Consider the following 19652-nt stretch of genomic DNA (forward strand, 5'->3'; position numbering starts at 1 on the left):
TTTTCTAGATGTACACCTGTGGCAGTTTGAAATTATTTTGTGAATCTCAAAAAAGCAAAAGATTTTGTTAGTAAACTAATCTATTCTTGTGGCTGTGACACCATTTGATTGCATTAAATTCAGCTGAGGGGCCTTTGACTAGATTGCTTGATAGAATTGCTTTAGGGCTTTTGATTGGACTATGTCACTGAGGCATGACTCAGGTTGAGTCTCCACCCCCTTGCTGGTGCTCAAAGAGATGATGCCCAGAGAGAGACAAGCCCTATGCCTAGTTGCTCACAGCTGAGCTCCAAGAGACAGTAGATTCCGAAGGGACATAGAAACCTCTACAGAGATGGTGGCCATCTTGCTTCACTACGTGGCAACAACGCCAGGATCAACAGCAGCTGACTTTGGTGAGAAAGTATCTCTACTGCAACCTCGATTTGGACATTCCATGGCCTTGGAACTGTAAACTTTTACCCCAAATATATCTCCTTTATAAAAGCAACAGATTTCTGGTACTTTGTATTGGCAGCCTTTGGCAAACTAAAACAACACCCTGTAGTTGGTATAAAAAGTCACAAAATCATTAAAAATGAAGAAAAAAAATCTCACTAGTTTCGGGCTGCAGTAAGATACAGGGAATGATGTGGGTCAACAGTGGAACAGGTTTGCCTGTATGGGGCATTCAGTGACTTTCTTTGTATAAATGAAGAAGATGAAAAAGGGATGGGATACTTGTTTAATGCAGACATTATACAGAGTGGTAATTTATTCATGGCACAATCAAACTTAAATGTTCAGGTACACAACCCTGAATGTATGATGGAGAGGAATATTCTCAAACCGTGGTTCCTATAAATTAGATTTATAATTCATATCTACTTTAATATATATCTACTATGATACATGACTGTTTTTTGTTTTCTTTTTCTCCTAGCTGATTACCTTACGAATTCTACTTTCCTTTGACTAACATTAAGGCTAGTTTGTACTCTCTCAACTTATACTGGATGTGATGGTTAAGAGCATGGGTTTTGTAGTCCCACTTCTGCCACTTATAAACTGCATTTGGTGAGGCTGGGAACTGAACCTCTCCAAGATTTGGTTTCATTCTCAGTCAAGTGGGAATAACACTACCACACGGGGCTGTTGTGAAATCTAAATGACAGAGTGAATGGACAGCATTGACCTCTGTGTTGGACACGTAGCGAACCCTCAGTCAATGCTGTGCGATGACAGAGGTCAGTTCAAAATTAAACATGTTCATGAAGAATGTGTTGACAACATAGTTAAATAAAAAAAGACAAAATGGGAAAATGATTGCAACTCATATCATAGACAAAGGGCTCATCTCCTAATATAAAGAACTCTGATAAACCAAAGAGAAAACCCCAAAACCTAATTTTAAAAAATAGAATATGATCAGATACTTCACAGAAATAGAAACATAAGTGACAAACATATGAAGAGATGATTAACTTTATTCATAATAAAAGAAATGCAAGGTAAAATGACACTTAGAACCATGCTATCTACCATAATGGCAAAAATCCAAAACTTTGACATAGCTCAGGAGAAACTGGCACCCTGAAACATTTCTAGTAGGAACATAAATTGATATGTTCCCTCTGGAGGATATTTTCACCACATTTGGTAAAATTACAAATGTACATACTCTTTGAACCATCAAACACATGTCTATAATTTATCCTACAGACAGACTCACACATTCTTTGTGACAGCAAAGGATTGGAAACAACCTACATGTCCCTCGGTACAGGACTGTTCAAATTAATCATGGTTCAGCCAACAGTGGGGTACTAGGTAGCTATTAAAAAAAAAGAATGAAGAGGCTTATTGCATATTAATAATGATAAATTAAGTGAAAGAAGTGTGATGCAGAACACTGTATAGAGAAGGCCACCATTCATATAAAAAAGGAAAAATATTTTCTTGTTTTGTTTATGCATAAAAAACCCTTGAAGGATAAGTAAACCACCAGCAGGTAGTAACTTGGATTTGCACCAGGATAAAAGGGATACTTTTTGCAGCATTCCTTTTAAAAACCATCATGAGGATATAGCCTTCTATGTATTATCTCTCCCCAAAATAAGTGATTTTTAAAAGTTAGGGTGAAAAGCATAACTGTAGACAAACACACACACACACACTGCACCACAGCAGAAAAAAGGTTTGTTTACTTCTGCATAGTTAAGCTGCGCCAATGAATAGCAAACACCAGCTCAACATGAATAGCGCTCTAGTGAAGGGAATGCAAAATACTAAGGTTGCTCAGATATTTGTCGGTAGTTACAGTGCATGAAAGCAGAACCCAACAGCAAAGCTGCCAGGGATCAGCCAGGACACGGGCCTCTGTTTTCCGAGCCTCACACCAGCAGACTTAGTGTGTGGGGGTGTGGGTGCGTGGGTGCTGCCCACAGACGGCCAGCACAAAGTCAACCCAGCCTGTGTCCAAAAGTTTACCAACCTCCACCACGGCAGAACTGCCAAGCAATTACTCACGACGGCCACAAGCATTAGCCTCCTAGCTAGTAGAAGGGTCGCACTGAAGCTTCCCGCTGGCTCTCCTTGCCTGAGCCTGGGCCTTAGCGGTCAGGGGTTTCTGACCAGCTTCCAGCCTTACTTAGCCACTCTGAAGTCTGTACAAGAGCAGCCTTCTTCAGGGTTTAAGATTTATATTATGTTTCTTTAAGGTAGTCATGTACCATGTGGAAAAAAAAACACCTACTTTCCTGTTTTGGCATAACTTTGAGGCTTTGGAAATTCTAGCTATGAGTTTTTCAGCAGTTCTACATTTGTTTTTGATTACATAGACCAGTAAAATTCCAATACCACAAAAATGTGGAGGCCAGCATAGGATTTCCCACTTTTATTTTGCCAAATAAGAACCTAAACAATTAAGCAATCACATGGTACTATCAGAATCACTTATATTAATAAAAGAAAGGATATTTTAATGCCAAAAAGAAGGACGAAACTTTGAATAAAGGACATTTTTTCCTCTATATTGTCCTTTCCCCCTTATTTCACTGAGATGTAGTTAAATGACCATGGACCAGCTCTGGCCTTTTGCCATTCCCCTCTTCTGAGTAGAGTTCAATATTTAATGCCAAAGCCGCTGTTCATTTTAGTCCAAAAATATATATTTTTAAATGGAAATGGACATTTATAATTACACAGTGTTGAAGCTTGAGGAAGCTGTAGCTACCATTTGGAATTTCCCATTTGCACATAAAGAAATCAAAGTCCAGAGAGAAAAAGGAATGGCCTAAGCTGGTCAGGACCAAACAAGATAGGAGATTAGACCCATACAGGAATGACCAAATCAGAAGTAGTTATTCTTTCTTTTCAGGATTCAGTTACAGGTTTCAGGGTCCTCCCTGCCCTAAGAGCCCAGCTGCTTCCCAGGGAAATATATTTCACTTACAGAAGCTTTCAACAGTTTACGGAGCAGGCCTCATCTCCATGTCCTAAAACATCACAGCTTTTGCTTATGTGGTTTTAGAGCCTGAGACCTAAGTACTGTTTTGGGTGGTATGGGGCTGAGTGATTTGGTGCTGAGCAATGGGGTAAAACTAATTTTGCACCGTTAAAGACACTTAAGGAGTCCAGTTTCGGAGATGATACAGAGAACTTTATTATTTTAGGGGCAGCATTTATATATGGTGAGCTTCTTTCATTTCAAATTGTAAACCTCCATAGTGGGTTTGGGACCTTTGGACAAAACCAGAGGGTCAGCAACTCCTGGGTAATAGTGACTGGTTCCACTAAAGGAAGCTAAATGCCTCACTTTTGTTAGCAAGCTAGGCCACATCCCTGTGAGGCAGATTTAAGTGAAGGGTGTTTTGTTCCAATGGACAGTCGGCAATACTGAGACAAAGAAAACTTAAGTGGCAATAAACTGTGCAAGGGACTCTACAGTCCAGCCTCAAACTAGTGGTGGGACCCAGTCTTCCAACTGGACCTTTGTAAGTCAGGGTCTACAGAAGCAGCCTTGAGCATTATTAATTGCCTCTGCCAATTAATAGTTTCCACATACTTCTCCTTGAACTCGTGAAAGATAAATTGGTCTTCTCTTGCCAACTAGGCCAAAGCAAAAAGCATGCTCCTCGCTGGTGTCAACCTCCCTCTGCCAAGCCCTGCTGTGATAGGCCCACATGAGCTGCTCTGTGTGACAGAAAGCTGAGCTATCTTTTCAGGCCAATCAGCTGACAGCCAGTCTTTAAAGTCAGAAGCTGAAGACAGAGGAAATTCAAAACCAAATACTAATGCATTCTGGAGTATCAATTACTGGGAACAGGTGATATTATCACTGATTATCTAAATGTTAAGTCATCCAAGAAATTATTACTATATTGGAATATTATGCTTCTAGGGCAATTCCAAATAAGTTGAAATGTTGCATAATATTCAATGCATGCAATAAATTTTTATTTTGAACTAAAGAAAAGGGTATATAACTTTTGTTAATAGAAATTTAATTTCTCCTCAGCCCAATCAAGTAAATGTTGAACAAATATTTAAAGATTATTGACTTGAGAGGCCTCATATTATTGGCTTGCCTAGCAACAACCACATACCTAATTTAATCCTGAGAAGACTATTCTGGTGGATGTATGTTCTAACCACATACACATAACACCTGGTATTGAATGTCTACATAGATTAGGGGTGGTAAACTTTTTCTGTCAAGAGCCAGTTAGTAAACACATTAAGCTTTGTGGGACCATACACTCACTATTTACAACTACTCAACTCTATTGTTGTAGTGGAAAAGCAGCCACAGGCAATAGGTAAATGAATGGACATGGCTGTGTTTCAATAAAACTTTATTTCCAAAAACAGGCTGTGGGCCAGATTTGTTCCATGGGCTGTAGTTTGCTGATCTTTGGAATTGATAGATTCTTGGATGAGTTTATGTCAGTTTGACTTGATATAGAGGTAGTTTTTCCCAGTCTGTCAAAACCATAGCACTGAGATTTGGTAGTGTTTATATGAACCTTTATCTGTTTGCTTGTCATTCAGAGTTAGGTTTTACACTTGCAATAGTTCTGTGGAATTCTCTTCCCTAACAAGGTGTTCCCTGGCTGTTCAAACGAAGTCCAAACATCAGGGCAGTCTATTTCACATCAAGCCAAGTTCCCATTTTATAGGTGAGGTGATTAAAATGCAGAAGGTTTTATCAATTCTTCAGATAGATAATTACTTTTGAATGTAGAATTTAAACTTTTACTGCTAGTGTTCAAACTGTATTCATACCACCACTCCCTGCCCTCCCTCAGTCCCCGAGAAAGTAGTGGAGATGTCTGCTGGAGAGGAGCAGAAGAAAGGATTAGAGCTAGCTTCCAGGGGCCACAGAGGCAAATCTAGGTAACTAGATTCATAACTAACATAAGTTTCATTTATCACATTCCGTCTAAATATACCTGGAATGCAGGTTATTTAAAAAAACAATATAGTATCTGCTGAAAGAAATTCTTGATCTGAGTTAACTCTTTAATGACATATTGATATTTAGAAGCTGTAAATACTCTTAAGATGATATATTTTAAATGTGATAGTGGATGCCTCTAGATAGGGTAGATTAGCTAGGCACCCCTCCCCCCAGTGGTGTGGCAGCACCTCAAGTGCTGCTAGCTTGGATGATAGAGAGATGACCAAAGAAACACATTCCATGTATTTGTAGTTTTCACTTCCTACTCCTAGTGAAAAAAAGTGAAAAATATCTTCATTTTGTCTTATACAGAAAGATGCAGTAGACTTAAATCGTCCATGAAAAAATGGAGTGGTCAGAAAGCGTCTTTAAATGCCTTACTGATGAGGACCTACTTATGTGCTTCTCTGTGTGAAGAGCCTTATACAATGTCATGTATAATTTAGGTGCCTAAAAATGTAATTTTGATATTTCAGACATTAATTTATAAAAGTAAACACTGCAGTTCTATTAGTTGTAAGACTCATGTAATACCTCCAAGAACAAACTTTGGTATCTACTAGAAAGATTACCATTTTAGAATGGGAAGTAATGACCTAGGCCAGTGGCTCCCAAACCGTTATGTGCTTAGAATCACCTGGAGGACTTGTTAAAACAGATTCCTAAGTCTCACCCCTAGGATTCAGTTGGTATGGGGTAGAGACCAAGAATCTGCACTTCTAACAAGCTCCCAGGTGCTGCTGACACTGCTGGTCGACCATCAGTGGTTGGCTTGTGCTGCTGGACAATGTGAGTGGAAGGAGAAATCAGTAAAGACGAGGACCTGCCCCTCTGTGACACCCTCTTCACCTGCAATTGCTCATAGTACCCTGAACCGACTGCCAGTCATATCCCACAGAAGTGGGATTCTTCCATTCTTCTTGTTAGAAAAAAGAAAAGGTTGAAAAGAATGGGTAGAGGCCCTAGAATACCATGAAAGCAAGAACATCCCATAAACACATTTATAGGAATTATGAGCCCAGCGGATCCCCAAAGATTAAGAGAAACTCCTGACCTCCTGGTGCTGAAGAGAAACAAATGTAGTTAATACACACTCTTTTTGGAATGATAAATTGTTTAAATACACACAGAGAGAACAATTTCCATTTCTAGAAAAAGATTATTGGTTGTTGGGGCTGTCCATTTTCTGTCTGGAAACCAGTTCTTATGGTTGCTAATGGAACCCTAGAAAAGCAAGCACTAAAGCTTCTGGTAGATCAACTTTTTCTTCAGCTAAGAACATTTAAAGCAAAGCTATGCTGTCTCTGGCTCATTGGTGACTTTCTTTTATTTATAGGTTGCTGTGTGACTATGTGAAGAAATTACTGCACACTCAACTATAGGCTTTATTTCTAGGTAGGTGACGCTGGTACACACAGATAAATATGTAAATATGCCTCTGAAGAGTAAAAAAAAATAATAAGCCAGAGAAAACACTGGGGTAAAAGTGTTACAACATCCACTTTTACCCAAGCCCAGGCATAGAGGACCAAAAAATGAATGATTTTATGAGAAGAAATACTTAAAGTATGTAAATGTGCCTGACATGTAAATCATCATAGACCCAAAGATAAAATAATTACCCCAAATCCCCAACTGGAATAATATCTTTATGTTCCAGGTCATTTTATTTGAAAAATCCTGCCAGTATTGGTGACATTTCCATTTTCAATAATGATTACTCCTCTTTTTTTCATGGTAAAAACAATTTATTGAAGTATATCATTCATACATGCATATCTATAAACAATAAGTATATAGTAAAAGTTGTGAATTTATAAAACAAACATGAATAACATCATATAGAGCTCCCATACATCACCCCACTGCAAACATCCTGCATTGTTGTGAAATATTTGTAACTAATTATGAAACAGCATCATTGAAATACTACTACTAACCATAGTCCATATCTTATATTTGGTGTATTTTTTCCCCAACCCACCCTATCATTTTGTTGTTATTGTTTTTCATAAACCATGTAATTTATCTAAAGTGTATAATCAATGGCATTTGGTATAAAACCATGAGTTGTGCATTCATCAATCAATATTAGAGCATTTTCATCACTCCAAAACAACAACAACAAAAAACAAACCACTATCATACCCATATGTTAACGGTACCAATTACAGATCCTATGACGTGCTTTCGCACTTTCTATTATTTTCCAAACATTTACCAAAATAACTTTTTACCAATTCTGCACAGATTAAATCTCAGATTTACATTCTCTAACCACATTCTATTCTCTGGCGACTTAAATTCTAGCTATTAACTCCATGAGTTTGCTCTTTATCTGTAGTTTGTAATAGCAAAATCATACAATATTTGTCCTTTTGTGCCTGGCTTGCTTCACTCAACATAATGTCCTCCAGGTTCATTCCTGTTGTCATATGCTTCATGACTTCACTTCTTCTTACAGCTGCATAATATTCCATTGTGTGTATATACCACAGTTTATCCATTCATCAGTTGATAACACCTGGGTTGTGTCCATCTTTTGGCAATTGTGAATAATGTCGCTATGAACATTGGTGTGCAGATGCCTGTTCATGTCACTATTCTCAGTTCTTCTGGGTATATACCCAGTAATAGTATCGCCAGGTCACATGGCAGATCTATATCTAGCTTAATTGCCAAACACACTTCCACAGTGACTGTACCATTCTACATTTCTACCAACAGTGAATAAGCGTTCTCATCTCTCCACATCCTCTCGAACACTTGCAGTTTTCTCTGTTTTAAATAGTGGTCATTCTCGTAGGTTTGAAATGATATCTCATTGTAGTTTTGATTTGCATTTCCCTACAAGCTAGTGATGTAGAAACATTTTTTTCCATATATTTTTTCACCATTTGTATTTCCTCTTTAGAAAAATGTCCATTTAAGTCTTTTGCCCATTTTTTAAAATAGGGTCATTTGTCTTTTTATTGTTGAGTTGTAGGATCTCTATATATCATGGATGTTAGACCCTTGTCAGATGTGTGATTCCCAAATAATTTCTCCCATTGAGTGTGCTGCCTTTTTACCCTCTTCACAGAGTCTTTTGAGGAGCAGAAGTGTTTCATTTTAAGGTTCCATTTATCTATTTTTTCTTTTGTTGCTTGTGCTTTGGGTATAAGGTTTAGGAGACCCCTATCTACTACCCCATCTTGTAGATATTTTCTTACATTATTTTCTAGCAGTTTTATGTTCCTGGCTTTATTTTTAGGTCTTTGATCCACTTTGAATTGATTCTTATATAGGGAGTGAGATAGGGGTCCTCTTTCATTCTTTTGGTTCTGGATATCTAGTTGTCCCAGCACCATTGGTTGAAGAGACTGTACTGTCCCCAAAAAGTGGACTTTGTAGGCTTATCAAAAATCAGTTGACATTAGAGGTGTTGGTCTATTTCTGAACTCTCAATTTGATTCCATTGATTAATGTGTCTATCTTTATGCCAATATCAAGCTGTTTTTTGTTTTAGTTTTTAAACATCCACTTTATTCCATAAACACTGAACCAGCTATCATTTACAACTGAGGAAGAGATGCCCATGAGACTGATCTATGGTAGAGCACTTGAAGAAATGTAGTCTCAATTTTATACATTTCCAGGCATCCCTAGACAAGTAAATCACAATGAATACTACACTTTACAGAAGATGAAAGGGAACTTAAAATATGTGTAGGCAATTGTTATAACACCATAGTAAATGGTTTATAAAATGTGATTTTACTTTATGTTACTCTGCTGTTACATAGGCATAACATTTTCACAAGGCTTTTTTGGTACTATAGTCAATGATTAGCAACACACAATAGCAGTCTAACTCTCTAAACAACAATCACTAGACAAAGTGGATACCCTCTTACATGTGCACAAATCTGCATGGAAAAGTACTAAAATCTTAGACTTGGACTTGTGTACTTTAATTTATATCCCCTTTCTAGGTGTATTAAGAAATGACAAGAGTTTAATTTGCCAAAAGCAATGCTTGTATTCTGGCAGCAACATGCTACTTCTATTACATAATAAAGTGAATACCAAAACTACAAAGGCAGGAGTGTAAGTGAATTTTTATTGGGAAGGGAAGTAGTCAACTTAAACAGCAGCATATGAAGAGTGAATATGGAAAATCCCTGTTGCCATAGATATACTTGATGTCCATAATATATCATGTCAGAGGCATTTCAATTTGTGACCCCCAGCCCAGAAATGTCAAATGCTTTTCCATTTGATCTAATACTTCTGGATTCCTACTAAAAAGGAATACATTAAGAGTACGGAAAAGTTGCTTACTGAAAGGAAATCCCTGAAGAAGAGTAAGGGAGAGTATGTAGAAATTAAGAAGTTATGTAGAATACTCTAATTGTAATTAACTACATTTTCATATCTCCACAATAATACAAAAACAACCACTTGCAGAACTGGTTCAGATTACTTAAATGTAATTTTAGTCCTCTACATAATTGTTTGGAAGTTATTTATGTTTACATAAAATGAAGCTATTATTAATATTTTTCTACAGCAATACTGCACACCAGGAAGGCCAAGACAAACACAAAACAAGGAATGGAGTTTTCCCAAAGCTTCAGTGTGAAAAGGCTAAACAGTTAATTCTATACACATGAATGGGTTTCTTTATTATAGGAAATCCAAGTGGAGTAAGGAATGGAGATGTGTAAAAGGTTTATTGAGTGGAAAGAGATGCCTGTATGCATTTAGTTTTCTGCCCCTTCTGCTGCATCACATTCTTCTCTTGCACTGTCTGATGTCCATAAGGTTAAGTTGTCTCTAAGCAACTGCAAGATGAGGGCTCTGTCTTTGTATGAGTCTTTATTCGCTGTATCGAGCTCTGCGATGGCCTCATCAAAAAGCCATTTTAGTCAGTGTACAGGCAAGCTCTGGGTTATTAAGGATTTCATAGTAAAATTCTGAAAAGTTAAGAGCCAGTCCCAGGCAGACTGGATGTGTGGGCTGCATCTCTTTCTTGTTTGTATCAAATGCCTCTTAGTAAGCTCCTTGGGGATTATCTATCGCTTGTTTTCAACCATTGTGACATGCCACTTCAGCAAGAAAATAGAAGACCTTACTCTCTGGATTAATTGCATTGGCTATTAAATAAATACTTATCCAACAATTCCAGGACCGTGGTGCAGATGAAACTCGGTTCTGACTTCACTTTCTTCCGATAGTCCTTAATCAGCTGCAACTTCTTGTCGGAGATGTGAGTTTTCTGCTTAACGCTAGAGATGATCCCCCAAGAGGATCTGTGCAGCCCCTGACCATGTTCCTGTAGGCCACTGAGAGCAGGCTGTGCTCTTCATTGGACAGCTCGGCCCCCTGCTCCATCACAGCCTTCATTCAGGTGGCCATGTTGTCATAGCGCTTGGCATTCTTCACCTTCTGGATCAACTTCATCTTCTCCATGGCTGGCGCTGAGGACACCAGTGCAGGGCTCTGGGCAAGGGCCAGGGAAGAGAGAGCAGGCGAGGCGCATGGGGCAGTGAGCAGGGACCCTGTCAGGAAGAGGCCTCCTCGGCAGCCTTCCTCTTCTCAGCAGATGCAATGTGAGTCCCTCCACTTCGATTCGCTCTGAGCTCTTGCAAAGGACCATACCATCTCTACCATGCTGTTTTGATCACTATAGTTTTATAATATACTTCAATGTCAGGGAGTGTGTGTCCTCTGAATTTACTCTGCTTTTTTGGGATGTTTATGGCTATACAGGACCCCTTTCCCTTCTAAATGAATTTGGTAATGGCCTTTTCTAATTCTTTCAAGTAGGTTTTTGGAATTTCGATTGGTATTGCATTGAATCTATAAATCAGTTTGGGTAGAATTGACATCTTCACAATATGTAGTCTTCCAATTCATGAACATGGAATGTCTTTCCATTTGTTTATGTCTTCTTTGATTTTTTTTTTTAGCAGTGTTTTATAGTTTTATGAATACAGATCCTTTACATTCCTGGTTAAATTAGTTCCTAGATATCTGAGTCTTTTGTTGCTATTGTAAATGGAATTTTCTTTCTTGATTTCCTCCTTAGTATGCTCATTATTAGTGTATAGAAATGCTACTGATTTTGGAGTGTTGATCTTGTATCTTGCCCCTTTGCTGAACTCATTTATTAGCTCTAATGGCTTTGTTAATAGATATTTCGGGATTTTCTAAATATAGGATCATGTCATCTGTACATGGTGAGAGTTTTACTTCCTCTTTTCCAATTTGGATGCCTTTTATTTCTTTGTCTTGCCTAATTGCTCTATCTAGAACTTCTAGTACAATGTTGAGTAACGGTGGTGACACTGGGTATCCTTGTCTTGTTCCTTATCTTAGAGAGAAATCTTTCAACCTCTCCCCATTGAGTACGATGTTGACTGTGGGATTTTCAGACATGCACTTTATTATGTTGAGGAATTTTCCTTCCATACCTATCTTTTGAAGTGATTTTACCAAGAAAGGATGCTAGATTTTGTCAAATGCCTTTCCTGCATCAAGTTACTGGACATTGTATGTCCTCCCATGGCCCACTGGGTGGAATGTGGGAGAGTGTGGGCTATGATGTGGACCATTGACCATGAGGTGCAGCGGTGCTCAGAGATGTACTCACAAAATGCAATGACTGTCTCATGATGATGGAGGAGATTGTTGTTATGGGGGGAGGAGTGGGGTGAGAAGGGTGGGGGGTATATGGGAACCTCATTTTTTAAAATGTAATATTAAAAAAATAAAGACAAAAAAAAAAGATGGCCATGTGTTTTTTTTCAGTTCATTTGTTAATGTGGTGTATTACATTAACTGACTTATCTTATGTTGAACCATCCTTGTGTACCAGGAATAAAACCCACTTGATTGTGGTGTATAATACTTTTAATATGTTGTTGGATTCGATTTGCAAGGGTTTTGGTGAGATTTTTTGCATCTATGTTCATTAGAGGAATTGGTCTGTAATTTTCCTTCCTTGTAGTGTCTTTATCTGGCTTTGATATTAGGGTGATGTTGGTTTCATAAAATGTATTAGGTAAGTTTCTCTCCTTTTGAATTTTTTGGAAGCATTTAAACAGAATTGGTGTTAATTCTTCAGGGAATGTTTAGTAGAATTCACCTGCAAAGCCATCTGGTCCTGAATTTTTCTTTGTTGAAAGGTTTTTTGAAATTTATTTATTGATATTGGGGAAGTTTTGGGCCTACAAAACAATCACGCTTAGTGTAAAGAATTCCCTTGGAAGATTTTTTAGACTGATTCAATCTCTTTATTAAGATTGATTTGTTGAAGGCCTATATTTCAGGTAGAGTCAATGTAGATTGTGCATTTCTAGGAATCTGTTGTTTTCATCTAGGTTACCTAATTTGTTGGTATACAGTTTCTCATAATATCCTCTTTATTTTTCCTTTCCCAGCATAATATCCTCTTATGATCCTTTTTAATTCTGTGGGGTCAGTCATAACTTCCCCCCTTTCATGATTTTATTTGCATCTTCTCTCTTTTTTCTTGTTAGTCTTGCTAAGGGTTTGTCAATTTTATTGATTTTCTCTTTTTTTTTTGTTGTTGCTGTTGTTTTCAATATTATTTATTTCTGCTCTAATCTTTGTTTCTTTCGCTTGCTTTGGGATTGGTTTGCTGTTCTTTCACTCATTTCTCCAATTGCTTAGTTAGACCTTTAATTTTAGCTCTTTCTTCTTTTTAAATATAGGCATTTAAGGTTATAAATTTCCCTCTTAGCACTGCCTTCACTGTATCCTATAAATTTTGATAAGCTGTGTTCCCATTTTAATTCATCTCAAGATATCTAATTTCTCTTGCAATTTCTTCTTTGACCCACTGAGTGTGTTGTTTAGCCTCTATATATTTGCAAATTTCCCCCTTATTATTCATTTTCAGCTTCATTCCATTATGACTAGAGAAGGTACTTTGTATAATTTCAATCTTCTTAAATTTATTAAGAGCTGTGTTCTGGCCCAACATGTGGTGTAACCTGGAGAAAGATTCATGAGCATCTAAGAAGAACGTAAACTTGCAGATTTGGGGTGCAATGTTCTGGATATGTCTGTCGGATCCAGCTAATTTATCATATTGTTCAAGTTCCCTGTTTCCTTGTTGATCTTGTCTAGTTGTTCTATGTATTGATTTAAGTGGCATGTTGAAGTCTCCAACTACTATTGGAGAGATGTCTGTTTCTCCTTTCAGTTTTGCTAGCACTTGCCTCATGTATTTTGGGGCACCCTAATTAAGAGCATAGCTATTATGATTGTTACTCCTTCCTAGCAGACTGTCCCTTTAATTAATATATAATGGCCTTCTGCATCTCTTATCACTTTTTTGCATGTAAGGTCTGTTTTGTCCGACACCAGTATAGCTACCCCTGCTTGCTTTAGTTACTATTTGCATGAAATATCTTTTTCCAACCTTTCACTTTCAGTCTATTTGCATCGTTGGGTCTAAGGTGAGTCTCCTGCAGACAGCATATGGATGGTTCATGTTTTCTTATCCATCCTGTCAGCCTATGGCTTTTGATTAGGGAGTTTAATCCATTAATGTTCACCGTTATTACTGTAAAGGCATTAGTTACTTCAATTGTTTTATTCTTTGGCTTTCATATGTTATATCTTGGCCATCTTCTTACCTTTTTAGTTACCTTTTTCAATAGTTCTCACTTCTACACTCCAAGCCTCTTTCTCTTCTCTTTTCTTTTCTGGCTGCAGAACTCCCTTTACTGTTTCCTATAGAGCTGGATTCTTGTTATGCACTCTCTTAGTTTCTGTTTACCTGTGACTATTTAAAACTCAACTTTATATCTGAAGGTCAGTTTTACCAGATAAAGAATTCTTGGCTGGCAGTTTTTCTCTTTCAGTACCTTAATTATATTGTACCACTGCCTTCTCACCTCCATAGTTTTTGAAGAGAAAGTTACACTAATTCTTATTGGCTGTCTCTTGTATGTGATGTTTTGCTTCTCCCTTGCTGCTTTCAGAATTTTCTCTTTAATTGGCACTTAGCATTCTGAATATTATGTATCTTGGGGTAGGTCTATTTGGATTTATTCTAATTTGAGTATATTGTGCTTCCTGAGTATGTATATTCACGTCTTTCATGAGAGTTGGGAAAATTTTAGCCATTATTTCCTCAAATACTCTTTCTGCCCCCTTTTCCTTCTCTTCTCCTTCTCAAACTCTCTTAACATGTATGCCAGTGTGTTCTGTGCTATCATTAAACTCCTTCAACCCCTGCTCAATTTTTCCCATTCTTTTCTCTCTGGTCTTCTCTCTTTTCAATTTCAGTTGTTCTTTCCTGTATGTTGCTGATACTTTCTTCCGTGATTTCAAATCCACTGTTGTGTGCCTCTATTGTATTTTCTTCTCACTTATGTGTCGTTCATTCCCATAAGCTCCATTATTTTTCTATCCAAGATTTCACTTTTCTTTTTGTGCTCACCCAGTGCCTTCTTAATGTCTTTTATTTCTTTAGCCATGTTGTTGTTCAGCTCCATGATTCGATTTAGGAGATATGTATGAATGTCTTCGATTAGCTGTTTCAAGGCCTGTGTCTCATCTGGAGCTTTGATTTTTCCTTTTCCTTAGTCAGATCTTCCTTTTTCTTAGAATGACTTGAAATTTTTTGCTCATGTCTAGGCATCTGATTCTGATGCTGAGGTTATGCTGATGTTCCGTTTCCTCTCTTGCCTAGGGATTTACTGTTGAGTAGCTGTGTGCTATCACTGTTCTTTGACTCAGTTCAACTTGTTCGAGGTATTTAAGATTGACCCTGTTGAAGTGATCAAACCAGGGCTAATGGGGTGCAGGCCAGTTTCCAAGGGCCTTGGAGAGGCAGGCAGTAAAGGCACCTGATTGCCTCTTTTATTTATTATTATTTTTCCCTTTTCATGCACTTTATTGATCTGGCTAGCAGATGGTGCTCTTTGGCAGACCTCTCAGCTTGGATCCCAGATGTTGGGGGGGAATACATTCAGTGTAACTCTGCAGTGGAAGCAACGTCTTCAGGGCTGGGCAGGCCTCATAGACAAACTTTCTCAGAAGCTGTTCTCCTCTCTTGGCAGGCTGTACCTTTCCTCCCTCTGCCTCCTCAGCAACCAGCCAGGGGCAGTAGAAAGGGTGTTTGAAAAGGCAAATTACTTTAGCTCCCTGCAAGCACTCAGTGTAAACAATGTTGTAGCCTCACCCAGCCTGAAAGTGTGGGACCCCTCCAATGCAGCAGACCAAGTTTGCTGGCCTATATCTAAATTTGTTCTGGTGGTGTCCCTCCCTCTCTCTTTTCTTGGGGAAGAGGATCCCTGCAACCCCCTCCGTCTGTAGCCACTGCAGTCCACAGCCACTGTCGTCCACAGCTGCAGTTCATAGAGTGCTGTTTGCTCTGAGGGTAAGGGGATGCATGCCAGCTGCTGCTTCTGCATCTTTTCTTATGGGATTTTTCAGCCAGCTGAGACTCCTGTCCTTTGCCCCTCTCTTCTGGGTGGTGTCTTTCCTTCCCCTGGTGTAGAGCCCCAGAGCAGCCCTCCAGCCCTCCAGACAGTCTCTGCCTGTCATCTAGTTATTTTTTTTCTGGGAGAGAAGTGATCCCTCTGCCTCTCCAAATCTCCATCTTCCTGGAAGTTTCCCCCCCTACCTTCAAATACTCCTATTTGTGTTACTAAGGAAATAATAGACTTTTTTTTTTTAAATAATTGATTTTTCACAAATAATAGATTTTTTGCCCCAAGTATGATAAACATTAGAAGCAACCTGTATGAGTAACCTTAGTCTTCTACCAAATATGGTGTTAAAATAGCAGGAATCTCAGAATTTTTCTGGGGGAAAGTTACGGAATTGTCATCACAAAAAAGAAGCTGTAAAACTGAACTCAGATATGAGGCCCAATTGTGGAGTCCCCAACCCATCCTTTTAAATTAGGAAAAGGAAAAGCCTGGCACCAGCTGTTGCTTCTTGGATGCCGTCTCTTTGTAAACCCACGGCAGACATGACTCTCTGATTACCGCCCTCTGTCCCATGGAGTCTCAACAGCTTTCTCCATACAGGCTTCTAGGCAGATATCACAACCAATTACAACTGGCACAGAGGATGAAACCCATTTACTATATCCATATAAAAAATGGAAACCATTCCTGCTGTAACAGAAAAAATTGTTTTGGTGGCTTTTGGCCTTGCCAAAGCTCCAATATGCCCATCAGTAAATGTATAATGGCAGGAGTGCCCTTCATTATGGAGTTCTCATGAGGAAAGTTTCTTAGCCTGGAAATCATCACAAATAGAAATGTTCTTACCTTGGTAGGAACACACTTTCCACCACATAAAAGTCTTGCATGAGAACATCCCGATCTGGCTTGGAAGTGAGATTACCCACAGTGTATCCTATTCCCAGCTGAATAGCACCTTTAATAGCAGATGATGCAGTCTGCAAAGAAACAAGGGTCTCAGGTTAGCCTCAAAAGGTGGGGCCTTATTCATTGTCACAAGCAGCAACACCAGGAAAGTAGGGGCAGATTTCCTCTTGTTCCTTAGCAACAAGAAAGCCGAGGTGTGGGACAATGATACATGTTTCTTTTGATGCCAAATCTATTCTGAATATTAAGGACCTTTTTGTACTGAAATTATTTTTGTGATAATCTTTTCTACAGTGTCTCTAAGGTCAAATTGCAGTAGCAAATCTCCATCTTCCCTTTATTAAGAATTTAGAAACCTGGTAGAAAACCTTTAATATATATATATCATCATAATTTCTAACAAAGATAAATGGTATGGTCACATTTTAAAACTCAGAATTTCTATATCTGAGATAAGCAAAGGTACTTCATTTTCATAAGCAATTAGAGAGCCAAAAGTAATTTGAGTCTTTGGAGTATACAAAGAATTCAATTTAGAAACTGCTTACAAGCCTTGTTATGGACCCATAATAAAAAATTTCTATACTCATGTATGATAAAACACATTAATTCATAATTAGATTGGTATGTTAATATGGGAAATAATTGCCAAAAATATGTATGAATATATGTAGTTTCATCTCATCTAATAAGAGAAATAATGGAATAATTCAATGTAAGAAAACTAGAATGCAATCTTCCTTTTTTTTTAGGAGGTACCGGACATCGAACTAGGACCTCGTACATGGGAAGTAGGCGCTCAACCACTCAGCCACTACATCTGCTCTCCAATGAGCGTTGGTTTTTCGTTTGTTTTTAGGAGGTACCAGAGATGGAACCCAGGACCTTGTACATGGAAAGGAAATGCAAGGGAGAAACAATAGAAGTAGTAATAGAAGATATGCTTCCATTTGTTCCAGGCAACTGATTTGTGGACAACAATTATAATCAATAGTCTAGCAATGATCATAGCACATACTTAAGTAGTGTTTACAAAATACTAGACACTATTCCAAGTGCTTTTGGTTATATTAGCTCCTTTTAACCTCATAACGACCCTATGAAGTAGGTACTATTACAGACTCAGGAAGGTTTAGCAACTTGCAAAAGGTTAGCGAAGAGGTGGAACTGTGATTCACACAAGGGGAATGTGGGTCCAGGGTCCAAGTTATAAATGAGCACACTCTGCTGCCTCTCTCACATCAGTATCTCTTACCTCCTTCAACCCTCTCAAGGACCCTGATGAGTAGTGATGCTTATTCCCATTTCACACATGGGGTTAAAGACTCAGCATGGTTAAGTGACTTGGCCAAGTCACATGGTGAGTGTGTGGTGGTGTCTGACTGCAAAGCCCATGCTGCTTCTCTATCTTCTTTTTCAGAACGAGTCCAAGAATCCAAGTCAGAGGTTCCCTTTTGCCTGGCTATTTGACCTTACCATATTAAGAAGCCCTATTTCCTTTTGCTGAAATAGGGATAAAATATTTTCTTTGCTTCCAATCACACTCAACTGTGGGTAAGTCTACGGAAAACCTGTAAAGCACTTGGTGAATCAGTATAAACACCATCATGAATGCCACTATTGGTAATATGAGTTGTTATTAACAAAAGGAAATATTTTGCTGTCCCTGAAGGAAACATGCCTAACACATTTAAAATTAAATGTGTTAAAACTAATGCATTTGGGTATAATTTAAAAATATCTAGTGGATTCAAAAACTTTTACTCTAATAATATATATACAGCCTAGAATTCCCCTTTTAACCACATTCAAATATATAATTCAGTGCTGTTAATTACAGTCACACTGCTGTACAAGCATCACCATCTATTACCAAAACGTTTCCATCATTCCAAAGAGAAAGGCTGTATATTTTGAGCCTTAATTCCCTATTTCCTACTTCCAGCCCATTGACTGGCAACTTATTTTCTTGATTCTGAATCTATGAGTTTGCTTATCCTAATTATTTCATATTAGTTAAATCATACAATATTTTTCACTTTGTCTCTGGTTTATTTCACTTAACATGATGTCTTTAAGGTTCATCCATGTTACCACATAGATCAGAAATTCATTCCCTTTTTTGGCTGAATAATATTCTTTTGTGTATATATACCACATTTTGTTTGTCTGTGACAGTACAATACAGAGTAAACTATAGACTATAATTAATAGTAAAATTATAGAAATGTGCTATCATCAGTTGTAAAAAATATTCCAACACTAATGAAAGGTGTTAAAAATAGGGTGGTATAAGGAACCCTGTCTTTTATGCATGATTTTTCTATAAACCCACAACTAAAAAAGAAAAAATTGTTTGCTTCATGCAACGTCCCTTGCCATTTTCCCACTGGATGTTGGTCAAAGCAGACTGGGATGGGCTGCATTGTATTTTCTAACATGGTAAATCTTGAGCAAGAATAGGCTTTAAGACTATGAAATCTACTCGGAGTATCTCTTGAGATAACAAAGAACCTTCTGTGTCAAGTGCTGGTGTCTGCTCTTCAAAAATCCAGCAGTTCTTTCCTGGCAAACCGAGCCAATGGCCCTCCCTTCCTTCATCCAGGTGTGCACCAAGAGACCAGCTAGTCTGCACTGAGTCAATGGCTTGGCACTTACATTCAGCCCCTCTGAGTTTCTCTGTGTGGCTCTGCATATGCTCTAAAAACTCTGGGACATGACCCTTTTCCCTTCTGACACCAAGAAGGACCGCTTAACTCCTTTAAAACATATAGGTTTAGATCCCAGAACACAGCGCAACAGCATCTATTTTTAATCCAGGACTTCGCATGGGCTAACTGGAGGAAATA

General features: G+C 38.2%; 1 protein-coding gene across 4 annotated transcripts in view; it reads right to left on the bottom strand.

The window, feature by feature from the left end:
* Positions 1-19652, bottom strand: part of PIP5K1B (phosphatidylinositol-4-phosphate 5-kinase type 1 beta) — a 301860-nt gene that overhangs the window by 116991 nt on the left and 165217 nt on the right. For all 4 annotated transcript variants that reach the window (XM_058301709.2, XM_058301710.1, XM_058301707.1 and 1 more), the window contains one exon: positions 16744-16874. In XM_058301709.2, the coding sequence (XP_058157692.1) occupies positions 16744-16874 (131 nt within the window). The remainder of the gene's footprint in view (positions 1-16743; positions 16875-19652) is intronic.

The sequence above is a fragment of the Dasypus novemcinctus genome, chromosome 8 (genome assembly GCF_030445035.2).
Source record: "Dasypus novemcinctus isolate mDasNov1 chromosome 8, mDasNov1.1.hap2, whole genome shotgun sequence".
In the NCBI taxonomy this organism is placed as follows: Eukaryota; Metazoa; Chordata; class Mammalia; order Cingulata; family Dasypodidae; genus Dasypus; species Dasypus novemcinctus.